This window comes from Jaculus jaculus, chromosome 6, assembly GCF_020740685.1.
Source record: "Jaculus jaculus isolate mJacJac1 chromosome 6, mJacJac1.mat.Y.cur, whole genome shotgun sequence".
Classification (NCBI taxonomy): domain Eukaryota; kingdom Metazoa; phylum Chordata; class Mammalia; order Rodentia; family Dipodidae; genus Jaculus; species Jaculus jaculus.
This window is the reverse complement of record NC_059107.1, coordinates 3,491,942-3,507,911: the sequence shown is the minus strand read 5'-3', so window position 1 is coordinate 3,507,911 and position 15,970 is coordinate 3,491,942. Positions and strand designations below refer to the sequence as shown.

The 15,970-nt window shown below is 54.7% G+C and overlaps 1 protein-coding gene across 2 annotated transcripts; it reads left to right on the top strand.

Annotated features, from left to right (window-relative positions):
• Nucleotides 1-259: 259 nt before the first annotated feature.
• Irf1 (interferon regulatory factor 1) lies at nucleotides 260-7,255 on the top strand. 2 transcript variants are annotated; one of them, XM_045152543.1, is made up of 10 exons: nucleotides 260-276; nucleotides 1,143-1,234; nucleotides 2,866-2,965; nucleotides 3,616-3,792; nucleotides 3,889-3,938; nucleotides 4,132-4,261; nucleotides 4,428-4,550; nucleotides 5,031-5,080; nucleotides 5,893-6,028; nucleotides 6,287-7,255. In XM_045152543.1, exons 2-10 carry the CDS (start codon nucleotides 1,148-1,150, stop codon nucleotides 6,409-6,411), a joined length of 978 nt encoding a protein of 325 aa, XP_045008478.1. In that variant the 5' UTR covers nucleotides 260-276; nucleotides 1,143-1,147; the 3' UTR covers nucleotides 6,412-7,255. The 2 variants fall into 2 exon arrangements, with proteins under 2 accessions (XP_045008478.1, XP_045008477.1); XM_045152542.1 differs by having other exon boundaries at nucleotides 4,129-4,261.
• Nucleotides 7,256-15,970: the final 8,715 nt, after the last annotated feature.

Here is a 15,970-nt window from a genome sequence, read left to right as displayed (position 1 = left end):
CCCGTACTTCCCCTTCGCCGCTTAGCGCTGCAACAGCCTGATTTCCCCGAAGTGATGCGGCGCCGCGGGCCAATGGGCGCGCGGGCGCGGCGGGCGGGGCGGGGCGCGCGCGGGGAATCCCGCCCGGCGTTTAGAGCGCGCGGCGGCCCCGGCCTCGGCACAGCGCGCCACGGCTCGCAGCGGGCGGCGGGACGCGGGCACCTCCCCTCCGGCCGGGCCCCGCCGAGCGCGCCGCCGCCGCCGCCTCGCCGCCTCGCCGCCGCCGCGGGGGCCGAGGTGAGCCGGGCCGGGAGGCGCGGGGGTCGGCGGCGGGGGGCGCCGCGAAGCGCGAGCCCCGGCCCCGGCCCCGGCCCGCGGGGAGGCGAGCGGGCCACCGGGAGCGGCGGGGGCGGGACGCGCCGCGCACCGGCGTTGCATTCGCGCCGAGCGCGCGCGCACGCCCCGGCGAACGGGGGGGGGGTGCCGCTGGGATCCACCCCGGCTCGGGGGGCCCCAGGGGTGGGGGACCAGAGGAGGTGCCACAGGTGCCCCTCGCTCCACCTCTCGCCCAGGCCAAGGGCTGGCATCCCGGCCCGGGCCTGCGGGGGGCACGGGCTGTCAGGCGAGGAATGCATTGGGGTGGGAGGGTCGTGGCGGCGGCGGAGGAGGAAGTGTCCAGGATGCAGAGTGACTGCCTATTAGGGAAGGTGCACAGTAGGTGGCGATAATTCTTTGCATCAAGCAGAAGCCTCTCTCCAGGGACTGAATTCTAAGAGAAAAGTTCTGGTATTGAGGTAGATACAGATAGATAGATGTGTGTGTGCGTGTGGTGTGTGTGTGTGTTTTGGCTCTTTTGCATATAAATCCTGAAGCCATCCAAACTTGCAAGCTTGTTTCCTCCTGGGACAGGCGGGATGAGGGTGAGAGAAGGGACAGGTGTCTTTTGCCAAGATGTTAGAGAAATACGGGGAGAAATTTCATTCCTGTGCAGGTCCCCTTGCGCATGACTTGAGGATCCGGTGCTTTACTGAAGGCTGGGGCGGGGGGGCTTAATGACTGGGGTACCAGGGTGTGAGGGCAGGTATTTTAAGTGTCCCTGGGTGGGGCGGCAAGGGTTGTCTTCAACACACTGCAAACAGGAGCCTTCTGTCTTCTCTCCACAGCCACCATGCCCATCACTCGGATGCGCATGAGACCCTGGCTAGAGATGCAGATTAATTCCAACAAAATCCCAGGGCTGATCTGGATTAATAAAGTGAGTGTAACTCTTTGGGTTTTTTTTTTTTTTTTTTCTGCCACTATTTTAACCCATGTTCTTCAGGGGAGAAACTTCGCCCACGGGTCAGAGGTGGCAGTGTGAGGACAGGCAGATGTCTTTCCCAGTAGGTCCTGCAGGAGTGTGCCGGGCCCAGGCTGCGCCTTCCTTGCAGTCCTACCTTTCTCAAGGTATGGTCAGGATGCCCACTGAAAGGCACTTAAACAGTTTCCAGCAGCAAGGTTCCCAGCACGTGCAGAACTGGAATTTTTGTCCAGTTGGGTGGATGTGTCAGGAGGGTGGGCACTGCTGGACAGAAAGGTAGCTAGCTCAGTAGAGGACCCCGGAGTTAATTTCGTACTAGCTGACTGTGGCCTAAGAAGCCTGAAGTTGGTGCCCTTGTGGCGGCAGAGACCCTTAGTAACCATGCTGTTCACGGCAGTAGTGGCAGCAGTTTCTGTGCCTCAGTGTACCGCGGAGGCTGTTTTCACGGGGTCTCCGCACTAGTCCTGGGAGGGGTCCCAGGTCAGGAGACTGCGGCACTTAGAGGTAAATAACAAGATCATACCAAAAGTGCGAAAGCCAAGATTTCAGCTTGAACAGTCTGACCAAAAGTCTATTGCAAGAAAATAATAAAGTAGGGCCGGGCGTGGTGGTGCACGCCTTTAATCCCAGCACTTGGGAGGCAGAGATGGGAGGATCACCATGAGTTCGAGGCCACCCTGAGACTACGTAGTGACTTCCAGGTCAGCCTGAGCTACAGTGAGACCCTACCTCAAAAAAATTAACAAAGTAATAATACCAGTAAGACTTTAAGCTGTGTCCCCACATATGTGCTAACCTTTTGCATTCAAAAACACTTCCCCCGCCCCAGGTATGTTTTCTTTTTTTGTTTGTTTGTTTTTGTTTTCTTTTCTTTTTTTAACGAGAGAGAGAGAGAGAGAGAGAGAGAGAGAGAGAGAGAGAGAGAGAGAGAATTGGTGTGCCAAGGCCTCCAACCACTGCAGTCAAACTCCAGACATGCTTGTGTCACCTTGTGTGTTTAGCTTACGTGGGATCTGGAGCGTTGAACATGGGTCCTTAGGCTTCGCAGGCAGGCACTTTAACTGCTAAGCCATCTCTCCAGCCCTGTTGTCTTGTTTTAGAGGGGAGAAAAGTATGAGGAGGTAGAATGGTAGAGTGACAGGTGCCAGAGTCACACAGATTGTCACCATCCAATTCTAGAGCTTTCTGAGGGTGTGACCGGGACGCCCCGAGTAGGAGCCAGTGGCCCCGCGTATCCTGAGCTAGACTGTGCTTTACACTGGAAGTCTGTGCTCTTGCGCTCACCAGCCAGACAGAAGGACCCTAGAGCTTACACGCCAGAGCCGCAGAAGGGTGCTTTGTGTGGGTCCCCGCGTGTCAGTGACATGTGGGGGTCAGGGGTCTTAGCTGCTGGTTCTGTGGCTCTTCACAACCTGGAGCTCTTCCTGAGAGATCCAGAGTGGCCTGTTGAAGGCAGTCAGGTCAACCCAAGGCAGATGTCAGGGTGAAAAGGGGAAGTTAGCCTTTTCCCAGGCTTGGGGGCAGGGCGCACTCAGCGGCAAAGCCTGTGGCCTCTGAGCTGACACGGCCTCGTGTGTGTTGTTCAGGAAGAGATGATCTTCCAGATCCCGTGGAAGCATGCTGCCAAGCACGGCTGGGACATCAACAAGGATGCCTGTCTGTTCCGGAGCTGGGCCATTCACACAGGTATGCCCCCGAGGGTCAGGGTCAAGACGCAGGCGAGGCCCCTGAGCTCCCCCATGCGGCCAGCAGAATTATTTGGGGGGGGGCAGGCAGACCTGTGTTTCTTAAGGACAAAATCCATTGTTTCAGATGATACCCAAGAGGGATTTTTAAAGCCCTCTTAGAAAGCATGCCTTCAGGGAGTCTGTGACTAGATTACAGTTCTCCTGGGAGAAAGCAGTTGCAGTCAGGGCACTGAAAGAGACTTTTCATCTTCCTTCCTCTGGGTATTGACCAAGAACTTTTGTCCAAAACCCATTTGGTTGGTGGCTTCCTTCCATCCTTGAGGGAATCAGGCACTTGGCCCAATCAGCTTACATATTAGTGACTCCTGCCTATTCTCTGTCCATTCCTATGAAGGAAACATCAGTTGAGTCCTGATTCCTACCCTCTGGTTGCCCGAGGGAAACAGTGCTGTCAGGGATGGTGATGGAGGCGCTCCAGTGCGCCCGGCTGGTCCCCTCACTGAGACCTGTGAGGGGTTTTATGCCAAGCCCGTGCATTTGTCCAGGAGCATCTGCTGGTCCCGCCACTCTGGACATCTGGAGGACTCTTGCCTCCTTCCTCCCAGGCCAGGGGCAGCTGACCATGCACCTCGTTGTTCTTCCCTCTAGGCCGATACAAAGCAGGGGAAAAAGAACCAGATCCCAAGACGTGGAAGGCCAACTTCCGCTGCGCCATGAACTCTCTGCCGGACATCGAAGAGGTGAAAGACCAGAGTAGGAACAAGGGCAGCTCGGCAGTGCGCGTGTACCGGATGCTGCCTCCCCTCACCAAGAACCAGAGGAAAGGTAGCCCGCCGCCGGGCCTTGGGAGCAAGGGAAGAAGGAACATCAGCTGGGTGGGCCCGTGCAGGTAGCTGACAGCTTGTCTCATCTGTCCCGCAGAGAGAAAGTCCAAGTCCAGCCGAGACACTAAGAGCAAGGCCAAGAGGAAGGTGAGCGCGGGCCTGCGCCTCCGGCCGTGTGGTCCAGGCGCATCAGGGCGGGCAGCGGGGGAGAGTTCTGGGCCTGTGGTCATGGCACGGCAGGGCGGGCAGCGGGGGAGCGTTCTGGGCCTGTGGTCATGGCACGGCAGGGCGGGCAGCGGGGGAGAGTTCTTCAGGCCTAAGCTTCTCTCTCCCCCAGCAGTCCTGTGGGGACTCCAGCCTAGACACCTTCGATGGGCTCAGCAGCTCTACCTTGCCCGATGACCACAGCAGCTACACAACCCAGGGCTTCCTGGGCCAGGACCTGGAAGTGGACCGAGCCCTTACTCCCGGTGAGCTTGCGGGCCGGGCTTTGTAGTCTTGGGTCGAGGAGGCGTCGTGGTGGTGGTAGAAGGTGGCCTGTGAGGGCAGCTTGCAAGGTGGGGCGTGCGGGGAACCGTGGACACTTGAGCATTCCGTCCTGACCACGCTTCCTGCCGTCTCGTCCCCTCACGCCAGCTCTGTCACCGGGTGTTGTCAGTAGCACTCTCTCCGACTGGCACATGCAGATGGAAATCGTTCCAGACAGCACCAGTGACCTGTACAACTTCCAGGTGTCGCCCATGCCTTCCACCTCCGAAGGTCTGTTTTCTTGAGGCCTGGCTCGCCTCTTGTGTGAGTGGGCCCCGGGGGGGGGGGGGGGCGGAAGATGCTCAGAAATCCACCTGCCGTTGAGCTGCTCAAGCTGAGTGTTGCTTGTGGGGGTGAGACAAGCCCCCAGCGCACAGGAGGGGAGCTCAGAGGGCACCGAGGGCTTTGGTTGGTGGGCTGGGCCTGGAGGGAAGGATCCAGGGCTGTATCTTGGTCAAAGGTGGCTGCCCTGTGTCTGTAGGGTGAGGAAGGAAGTAGAAGGGGAGGGGCGAGGCCTCCCTTCATAGTTTGGGAGAGTGAGTCATCAGGCCAGTGTCCTGTTCTGAAATCTCCAGGCCAGGCAGATGTTGGCTGGGAGGGGGTGTGTGTGATGTGGGGGGGGGGCGAGGGAGGAGGTGCCGAAGCCGATGGGGATCACATGTCAGGGCAGTTGTGGCCATGGTCGGCCAACCTCTCTGTCCCCACGCACAGCTGCCACAGATGAGGATGAAGACGGGAGATTACCTGAGGACCTCATGAAGGTAAAGACACTTTTGGAGTGGTCCCTTCTCTGCGAGGAGCAAGAAAGCCAGAGTGGAGAGTGGCCGGGCCCTGCTGTCACCTGGCGGCTTGCATAGGCCTTACAAGTGTCCCACGTGCGTGGCCAGAGGCCGCTGCTCTTCTTGGTGGGAAAGGCAGTGCGTACTGAGAGCGGGTGGGAGGGCTGGTCTTCGATGGCCCATCCTGAGGCCAGCCTGGGGGTTCCAGACAGTTCTGGGAGCCAGCCATCACTAGTACCCGGTCCTCTGTCCTAACAGGCCCAGCCTTATTGGTTTGGGAAGTGCACATGAGGTTTCAATAATCAGTCCTGGGATCTGCAATATGCTGGCTTTTAAAAACAACATTTTTTTTTTTAGCAAGTTATCCTCTAGTTTATTATTATTTTTTTTGCTGTACTGTTGAAAGTGAACATAAAATGGTTTTTGAGGTAGTTTTGTCCTGGCTCTGCCCCACAGAAAGTTGAGACTTGGGCCAGTTCCTTATCTCTAGTTTCCCTGGTTATCTTTTCTGGACTTGTTCTGCTAACCTTTGCTTAAGCTGCACTGCTCCTTGCTGTGTCCTCACACAGTTGAGGGAAGTTGCGGAGGGTGGGGATGGGAAGAGAGGGACAGTGACCCTAGGAGGAAGACCATTGTAGGTTTGGACCGTCCCACTCTTGGGCCTTGTTCCGACAGCTCTTCACGTGGCTGTCCACTGGAGAGTGTGAAAATGTCTCAGGCTGTGATTGCATCCGGGAGAAGGGTCACAGGCTGCGCAAGAAGGCAGCTGATGGCTCCTTGCTCTCTGTCCCCAGCTATTTGAGCAGTCCGAATGGCAGCCAACAAGCGTGGATGGGAAGGGATACTTGCTCAATGAGCCCGGTGCCCAGCCCACCTCGATCTATGGAGACTTCAGCTGCAAGGAGGAAACAGAGGTGGACAGCCCTGGGGGTAAGAAGCCCCTGATCTTTATGGCTTTTTGGAGACGGGGGAAGCTTGGAGGAGCTGCGGAAAGCAAAGGGTCAGGTCCAGGGGAGAGCATCCTTCTTAGACTCAGTGGCTGGGGGTGCAGACAGCCCATGAACCAGCTGCTGGGCCAGGAAGGAGGGAAAGACGCTGTGCTGTGCCTGGCTTTCAGGGACAACTGTGTGGCATGACACGGGAGAGCATGCCTTCTGACCCCTCACACACCTTCTGTGCCTCTCCTAGGGGATCTCGGGATGGGCCTACCACGCGTCTTCACTGATCTGAAGAACATGGACACCAACTGGTTTGACAGTCTGCTATCCCCCGTGAGGCTGACCTCTGTCCAGGCCATTCCTTGTGCACCATAGCTGGACTGTTGCAATTCACGGGCTTTCCTAAAAGAGCAAGGTCTGGCATCGTGATGGCTGAGGTGCAGAGAAGCTAGACTGTTGTGGGCCCCTCGACACAGCCAGGTGCAACGTCCCTGCCAAACTGGGATGGACCACCCTCCTAGGGTCAGTGGAGTCTCATGATCCAGAAGGCCAGGGTCCGCGCTTGTCTTTCGGAGTCAAGCTGGCCCTGCCTGCTGGGACGATGGGATTGTTTTGAGGTAGACGACCTGCATAGGAGGAAGCCTCGAGCTGTTCTCAGCCCACGTGTCTGCAGAGGGTCTTGTCACTAAGCTGGCCCGAAGGGGAACAGATCGGTGACCTCAGAAAAGCATTGCACCAACCTCAGGGTTTGCTCTGCACTGTGGGAGACATTTGCACTAAGAGTCCTGTTCCCAAAGAACCCCTTCCCCTTCCCAGCTGAGCCCTAGGGTCTGTTCCAAAGCCAGTGAAATGTGAAGGAAATGGGGTCCCACAGGGCTCTGCTCCCGCAGCCTCAGGAGCTGCTCCCTGCCCCGGCTGCGGGGCCTGGGGAGAAACATGGCACTTTTCCTGTGGACCCTGCCACATTTCTGATCACAGGTGTACACTAACATTCCCCCCGAAGCCCTGGCCTTCGCATTTATTTATACAGTGCCTTGCCTGTTGCCCACGGCCCCCTTTGGCCCCAGCAGCCCCCAGCAGGCCCAGAGAAGGGAGTGCGAGCGCCTTGGCGTGACTTTGAAAACCGGAAACTCCATGCAACCGCTAAGTCATGTGTGATCACGCGTGGACTTGTGTAAATACTGTAGATGCCTTTTTATAAAAAGTTAATTGTTTATAAGGAGTGTGGCCTTTTATTTAGAGATTGTTGTTGGCTTTACCCTTAATGGAGATGTTTTGGTGGACCTGTCACTGGTAATCCTGCCTAAACGTGGGGAGGGCACTGGCACGTATCCGGCGCCAAACCTTGTCAGCTGTGGTCAGGGAGAAGACGGGAGGAGGAGGAGGGGACTGGCCTGTCACAGAGACATGCTAGTAAATGCTTAGTCAGTTGTCCTCCGACTGGGGCCGTGGCTGGGAGTTGATTCTGGGCTCATGGGGCCTGGGACCTGTTAGGATTTAAGTTCCTCTGAGGAGTGTTCTGTAGACTGTCTTGCTGACTGCGCAATGGCAGTCCAAACAGTGGACACACAGTGTGACACAGCTCACAGACAACAGTCCAGGAAATGTCTGTGGGCCTTGCTGTGCTAGACTTCACTTGCTGTCTGCTTTACATAGTGATGGGAAGGTCCACACTGCGCTTGTACTGGGCACGTGTGTCAACTGCAGAAATACGATGCGTGACAGTTAAAAACTGGATTTTAAATTTCTTTTTTGAAATATATTTTATTTATTTGATAGGGAGAGAGAGAGAGGGAGGGAGGAAGGGAGAGTGGGTACACCTAAGTCTCCAGCCACTGCAGACAAACTCCAGATGCATGTGCCCGTCACCTTGGGCATCTGGCTTAAATGGATTCTGGGGAATTGAACCTAGGTCCTTAGGCTTTGCAGGCAAGTGCTTTAACTGCTAAGCCATTTTTCCAGCCCTGGATTTTTAATTTCTATGAAAATTAAATAGCTGCATGTTAATGTAAATGACTTAAATTTGAGAATTTACCCATGGTTACTATTTTGGACAGTAAGTAGGTAAATGGCCTGGGGACAGATCTAGGTGAGTGAGATGCTGGAGGACTTGGAACTTGGGACTATTTACTTGCCGTTTCAAGACTAACTGACTAATTGAACAGTCAAAAGTTGACTACGAGTGCTGAATGCCAACCGCGTACAAACCAAACCACTTCGTGTTTTGGGAGAACCTTGGATGACTACAGAGATGCCCAGCTTTGTAGCACCTGTAGACCCAAGGTTATTCTAAGGACTTGGCCCATGCCTGTGCAGTCATGAGAGTTTCAGTCTAACCCCTGTCTACCTAAGCTGCTGCTTTTGGTAGCTGAGAGGTCATTGGAAGACGGGGTTAGTATGAACAACACTGTGGCCAGCAAGAACCACTTTCCAATGGGATAAGCTTAACACGGTTGTAGGCCTCAGCCACACCAGGTAAAAGTGTTGCGCCAAGTTTCCAGATTAAGGGCATTTCTGATCGGTCATCGGGCTCTTTGCTTTGCCCCAGATGTGTTATTTTACGTGGGCTGCATTGCCCACACAGCTCACCTCGCAGTAGGCAGAGAGCCAGAGGCTAATGTGTGAGCTAGTGAGGGTACTGGGACCAGTGTGACCTCTGGGTTATGAACTTTTTCATAGCTCTCCAGAAGTGTCCAGTAGGGCTGGCCAAGGACAGCTGTGACCTGGTGAGAGCTCTGGGTTTGGTTGGAGTTCTTTCCTCTGGTAGTGAAGACCTCTTGGTGGACCTGGGCCATGCCCAGGCTGTGACTCTCTGGAACCAATAGTCCTTCTTTCATACTGTAGGGCACAGATCCAAAACTCCAGTCAAGTTGGGGGAGGGCAAAAGGGAGAGGTTTCCTCCGGGCAGGCAGCCCGGCTAGAACACACAGCAGGAAGCATTTTCCTATGTCTGATGTTATTTCTTAGCTAGGACACAAAGTGCCCCCTCTATACTGAGGATGTGTGAAATTCATCAGGCCCCTGCCAGCGGAGGCGGGAGGCCAGGTGGGAGGAGGAGAGGAGCGATGCGCACCTTTACCCGAGCTCCCCTGTGAAGGCAAGTGTAAGACCCCCTGGCTGATCATGGGGTTTGCCTAGCTCCAAGCAGCTCCCAAGAGAGCCACTGTTGTTATTTTAGGGGTGGAGTTCGCAGAACCCCACCTCTGCTGGCTCACTGGTGAGGCAGGTTGATGTAGTCTGTGCTGTGGATGGACAGAGGAGTTGAGAGGGGGTACAGTTAGGGTAACTGGACCCCTAAAAGTAAAAAAGAAAAGTCTGTACTTGTTAGAAACCAAAGATGATCTTTTTGTCTCGTCTAGTTTTCTAGACCTGTTCTTTTTTTTTCCCCCCCTAAATGTTTATTTGAGACAGAGGGGGAGAGGCAAATAGAGGGCAAAGGGCTCCCCAGGGCCTCCAGCCACTGCCAACAAAAACTCCAGATACATGCATCACCTTGTGCATCTGGCTTACACGGGTACTGGGAAATTGAACTTGGGTCCTTAGGCTTTACAGGCAAGCACCTTAACCACTAAGCCATCTCTCCAGCCCTGTTTTTTTGTTTTTCTTGTTGTTGTTCTTTTACAAATAACTAGGACCCCCAGCTGGGAGGGAGGTCTTTTACAGGATTTGAACATTATTGTTGGTCAAGTTCAGCCCCGAACTTGGTGTCAGGGCTAGCCTCTTTTTGAGACAGTCCCAGCCCTAGCCAGCCAGTTGTCCCTCTGCTTCACCTGCGCTGGAAGACAGCCCACCATTATAAGGTTATAAATACCTTTGCAAGGGGAAGGCAGCCTCTCTGACCACTTGGGAACTTCCAGCTGTGAGTGAGTTTTTCCCTTAGCTGAGCCTGCTTTGGCCAGGCCCAGGCCCAGCCAGGTTGAGCTGAGGGGAGGGGCCCAGCTCTTACTCTCCATGTGGACTCCTTTATCCCCTCCAGCTCCCCACATGGCAGGAGTTCTTTGAATTTTTTTCCTTTCTTTTTTTTTTCCCCATGGTTTTCTAGGTCCTCCACGTGGGATCTCTATCCTTCATTTTGTACTTCCATCAATAAATATAATAATAATTATCCTTCTCAGTATTTTGCTGTTGTTTTTTGTTTTGTTTTTTGAGGTAGGGTCTTGCTTTAGCTCAGGCTGACCTGGAATTCACTATGTAGTCTCAGGGTGGCCTTGAACTCGTGATGATGCACCTACCTCTGCCTCCCGAGTGCTGGGATTAAAGGCGTGCGCCACCACACCTGCCTTCTTCAGTCTTTTTTTTTTTTAAATTCAATTCTTTGATTAAAATTATAAATGAACCTAAGGTTTGGGGGTTCAAAGACTTTCCTAAACCCCCAAGCACCCAGTTACAGGGTGATGGAGGGAAGGAATGGAGAAGCTAGGGCGGAGGGATCAAGGACACACTGAAACGGGAGGAGACTGACTGGTTCCTCACCTCAGGAGCCGGCGCTTCCAGCCAGCAGAACTCAACAGACTTCAACATCTGGCTGGATAATGATAACAGAGATTCACAAGTGATCACTGTGTGCCAGGCGCTGTGCCAGCCCTCCCATGTGTGCTTATCACACTGGCAGCCTCCCCACCCCCGGTCCCCTCGTTCACAGAGCAGGAAACCAACGCTCCATAGGCAGAAGGGGCTTGCCCAGGATGACTCAGCCAGTCGTGGAGACTGGGTTCCAACCCACATCTGTCCATGCCCAGAACCCAGGTTCCTTCCACACTGTCAGACTGCCTGCTGAGGAGACTGAAGATTGGGAAGAACTGGCAAGGGGCAGCCTGGTACCTGAGGCCAAGAAGGCACTAGGGACTTTGATGGGCAGCAGCAAAGGCTGCAGCTACTATGCCACCCCTGACCCTCCTGACAGCCTAGATCACATACATGGCTTGGCTCCCAGAAGCCCCAGGGCCCCAGCAGGGTGCAGTTTGGCTCAGCTCTCAAGGGAAGCACTGCCCCACCTATGCCCAGAAGGCCACCTGCACTTTCAAGGGGTGGGGCCCCAAGGTGCTGTGCGGTAGCCAGGCTTGTAACCGGGCCTCAGGGGAAGGGCAGCTTTGCCTGTCATCTGTTCCAGAGGACTCTGGCCTGCTGGACCTTAGCTCTAGGGTTCAGAGAGGACCTACCTATCATTCATTTCTCCCAGGGCTCAGTGACCTGTCCTTTGGTCCTTTAGGGGTCTGGACTCTGGTTGACTAACTGAAAGCCAAGACCAGGACCACTCAGGTTTCTTACTGCCGGCTCCATTGTTGGGGTCACACTTGTAACTATGGTGGCTTCTTCTTCTTCTTTTTTAAAGACAGTGTCTCTGTAGTTTAAACTGGCCTCAAGCTTGCTATATAGCTGAGGATGACCTTGAACCTTGTATGTGTTTGAGTGTGTGTGTGTTTGAGGTAGGGTCTCACTCTAGCCCAGGCTGACCTGGAATCCACTCTGTAGTCTCTAGCTGGCCTTACACTCACAGCGATCCTCCTACCTCAGCTTCCCCAGTGCTGGGATTAAAGGGGTGCGGCAAAAGTTCAAGGCTGACCTTGAACTCTCCATCTTTCTGCCTCTACTTCCCAAGTGCCGGGGTGACAAGTAGGCTCCAGCATGTCCAGCCTGTAGCTTCTTGATTCCTGAGACACTCCAGCCCTCTGCCAGCTCTTGGTTGCTGTTCTACCTCAGGCAGGTGCTTGGTCACACACTGCCAGCTTCCTACAGAGGACATGGCCTCAGCCTCACAGAGGGGCGGCTGGGCTGGGCCCCATGTTTTCTTACCCTCTTCCTGTCCTTCAAATCCTCTTGGGGTGCTGGGGAGACACTTCAGCCGAAAAGAGCACTTGTTGCACCTTGGGTTTGATTCCCCAGCACCCACATAACCAGCTGGATGTGGCCATACATGATTGTAAAACCCCAGTCCTATGGGAACTGGAGACCAGAAAATTTCTGGGGCTAGCTGGTCAGCTAGTTAGAGACTCTGTCTCCAAGAAATACATAGATGCTGCTAGAGGAGGGCCCCTAACATTCTCCCCTGGGCTCCGCATGTGTGGGCAAGCGTGTACACACGCGTGCATATGCCAGTGTGTACACAAAAGCCATTTGTGTGAGAAAAAAGATGGAGACGAGTGGGAAAATCTACAGGAGGGGAGCCAGACTTCATTGGAGGAGAGTCTAGTCATAAAGAGACACATCACATGTCTGCAGCTCTGGACCGGCGAGCTGTTCCGTGCAGCATAGGGCCAGGGAGGTCTGATGTTAAGGGAGAAGTGAGAGGCATTAGCAAGTGTCAAGGCAGCTTTGAACTTCTTTGAACTCCTTTCTTCGCCAGCCGGGTAGCTGACTTCCCTGGGGTTTTCAAGGTCGCAGAGGGCTGTCTCCTGGCAGACTTCCTGGAGTTCTCCAGTTGTGTGTTGAAGCTCTGACTTGACTTGCTAACTCCTTCAACTTGGATGTGGAGCTGGCCGATTCTACTATCATCCCCCACCTCCACCCCCCGCCCCGTGTGGCCAACCCTGGTTCCTCCCAGAGCCCAAGCATGAGTGTCCTGTTGTCCCTGGCGGTCACACATGCCCGGCCAGGGGCTGAGCAGACGTTCAGTGGCTGAGTACAAAGCATGAGGACCCGAATTCAGATCCCCAGTACGCATGGCAAAATGGCAGGTGTGCTGGCACACGCCTGTAGTCCCTGGGCTGGGAAGTCAGAAACAGGAGGAGCCCTAGGGCTTCCTGGCTAGGCAGTGTCGCCAGCTCCATGAGCTCTGGGTCTCCTTGTGAAACAGGTGGTGGGCAATCAACAAGGACATCTGATGCCACACATGCCAAGGCACGGACGCGCACACACACACACACACTCATGCATGCACACAGCTATACCTTTGTCCAGAGAAGGAATCTACCTGGACTTTAGTTTAAGAAAAGGCCCCAGAAAGGCCCCCGGGAGGAGGATGAGGAAGAGATATGACGGGTCTTTCTGAGGAAGGTAACTTCATGGATTGAAGAAGTCATGTGGACGTGGAGGTGGATTCCGTAGGGAGGGGAGTCATTCGACCAGAACCATTATTACTTGTTCAAAACTATGAACAAGGCGAAAAGTCCTGTCACATTGGCCACACCAGGACAATGGGAGGCTGGGGGGGAGGGGGCTGTGGAGCTGTCCGTGGCGGGTGGAGGGAGGCTACCTCTGCTGGTGACCCAAGAGTCCCCTCCAAGTTTTCCTGCTGGGGTTGTCGGTATGCAGAAAGGAGCCACATGTTGGGGCCGGGCCGGCACAGGCAGAGTGAGGGCCAGAGCCTGGCAGGCCCTCCCATGTGGTGTGGGGGAGGGCAGGGAGGTGGCTTGAAGCAATGGCCAGCTTTCCAAGACTGGGACAACCTTGGCTGCTCATCAGAACTTTTCTGTCGCAACACAGCCAGCAGCCAGAGTCCTGGGCTGCGGAGCTGCGCTGCAGAGGCAAGCCTTAGGTTCCTGGGGAGGGCTCCTTTCAGCCTCTGGCTATTCTAACACAAGGCCAGTGTGGACTCTCCTGGGAAAAGCCTTACCCCTGGTGTCAGCCCTGCCTATCTGCCAACGCTGAGTGGTGGGCGGGCAGCTAGGCCCCCCCTCTAGATTGGGGGCTCCCCAGAGGCAAGAGGCGCCTTCCCACATTCTCAGCGTTCGGCCCAGACTTGTGCTTCCACGCATCTCCTGCTGGCCAACCACGTCTGTCCCGGGCACCTGCCCTGCCAAGCCCACCTGGACGTGGGGTGTAGGGGGGCAGGCTGCGGGGCGGGCTCAGTCACCGGGCAGTGATTAGCCCCGCCTCTGCAGTAGGATTGTGACAGAACAAGCCAAGTCCACACAGCAGCCAAGGGCAACAGTCCTAAAGTCGGGGTCACCACTGTGTGCACAAGCCACCAGTGTCCCTCAGCAGGACTGAAGGCTGACTCGTGTGTGTGTGTGTGTGTGTGTGTGTGTGTGTGTGTGTGTGTACATGTATGTGTATGGGCATGCCGGGGGCTCTTGAGGCTATACATGAATACCACATGCATGCGTCACTTTTGCATCTGGCTTTACGTGGGTGCTAGGGAATTGAACCCAGGCCAGCAGTTTTGCAAGCAAGTACCTTAAAATGCTGAGACATCTTCCCCAACCTCTTCATGACTTTATATTTATTTTTTTGAAGTAAGTTCTCACTCTAGCCCAGGCTGACCTGGACTTCACCATGTAGTCTCAGGGTGGCCTTGAACTCACAGCAATCCTCCTATCTCTGCCTCCAAGTGCTGGGATTAAAGGTGTGTGCCACCACACCGACTTCTTTTTATTTTTAAACTAAAAACACACAAAGGCAGACATGGTGTGAGTTGGAGGCCACCCTAAGATTACATGGTGAAGTCCAGGTCAGCCTGAGCTAGAGTGAGACCCTACGTAGAAAAGTGAAAAAAAGAAAGAAAAGAAAGAGCCCCCCCCCCCCACATACATATAAGCACAAGGAACACAGCTTAATTATACAAAGAGGAAGAAATATAGATGAGGAAATAAACACACTTATTAAAACCACTTGCAAGACCCCGCCCACGAGAGACTTTTCGAGGCTGTGACCCACACAGTGCTGGGTCACTCTGTGCAGCAAGGAGCCCTGGCAGGCACCGGGCTGGTCTCTGCTGGTGGGAGCCCTGCCCCTCATATTTCAAGCACCCAGGAATCCTAAGGGCTGGCTGTGTGGGGTGCAGAGGTGGCCTGGAGCCGATGAGGAGGTGCAGCGGAGACTGTTCACCAACAGTCTCAGTTTGTCCAGGAACGAGGAGTTTCCCAGGGTTTGGGACTTCCATTGCTAACGAGGGAAGGTGGCAGGCAGTCCTGGCCAGTTGGTCACTTTAATTCAGGCCTAAAGAGTTTATCCTGCTTCTCTTGCCTCTTCTCTGAGGACAGACCCTCCTACTGAGGGACAAAGCTGCCCTTCAGGTCTCAGCGGGAGGCTCAGAGGACGGGAGAAAGGGCAGGAGCGAAGGCAGACAGAGGGTCACCTGCTGAGAACAGGTCCCTGGGGAGCGCAGGCAGCTGCTGCAGTGGCTGTCCCTCTGCACTGAAGCTGTCTTCAGACAAGGTCCTCGTGCAGAGCTCTGATCTGGCTCCTGAAAAGTTCGGGTATCTTGTGAGAAAGGCTTGGCTCTCTGGGCCCCACAGCCCCTCCATTCACACACCTACCTCCTAACCCTAACTGGGAGGACCGGGAGGGAGTAGAAGATGGCAGAACAGGAGTCCAGGGCTGGCCGAGCTGAATGACGGTGGGCAGCTGGGAGGAACGGCCAGGACCACGGTCTACGCTGGAGGCTGGGACACTTGGAAAATCCGGATGAGAGGCTGAGTGTGGTTGGCGGGATAACAGTCCAACGTTAAAGGTGTCCATGCTTTAATGCATGGGATCCATAAGTTTGTTCTCCTAACAGCTATATTGTTACCTGGCAAGGAGGAAGGAATTAAAGTCGCTCATCGGCTCACCTTGAACCAGAGACGCAGCAGGGCCTGGCCGCGTGGGCCTCCAATCTCGTTATTCAAGAGGCTAAGGCAGGAGAGGCTTAAATCCAAGATCTGTCTTGGGCACAGAGTGAGTTTAAGGCAAGGCTGAGCTACGTAGCAGATCCTGCTTCACACTTAAGGCTGCAGATGTAGCTTAGTTGAGTGCTTGCCTAGCATGTGCAAAGATCTGGGTTCAAATCCTAGTGCCACAAACATAAATGTATACACAAGCAAACAAATAATGGATCAGGAGGGACCATTGTGGAAGAGGTGACCAAAGCAACATAAGAGTCATAGTGGTTCAGGCGCTTGGCTGCAAAGACTAAGGACCTGGGTTTGATTCCCCAGTCCCCATGTAAGCCAGATGCACACGGTGGCACATACATCTGGAGTTCGTTTGTGTTGGCTAGAGGCCCTAGCATGCC

Bases quoted from the DNA above. Each gene is read 5' to 3' on its own strand.
- Irf1 (XM_045152542.1), top strand. From the start codon at position 1,148: ATGCCCATCACTCGGATGCGCATGAGACCCTGGCTAGAGATGCAGATT. The intron at 3,939-4,128 runs GTGAGCGCGGGC...TCTCTCCCCCAG, and splicing joins AGAGCAAGGCCAAGAGGAAG to CAGTCCTGTGGGGACTCCAG. The intron at 4,551-5,030 runs GTCTGTTTTCTT...CCCCACGCACAG, and splicing joins CATGCCTTCCACCTCCGAAG to CTGCCACAGATGAGGATGAA.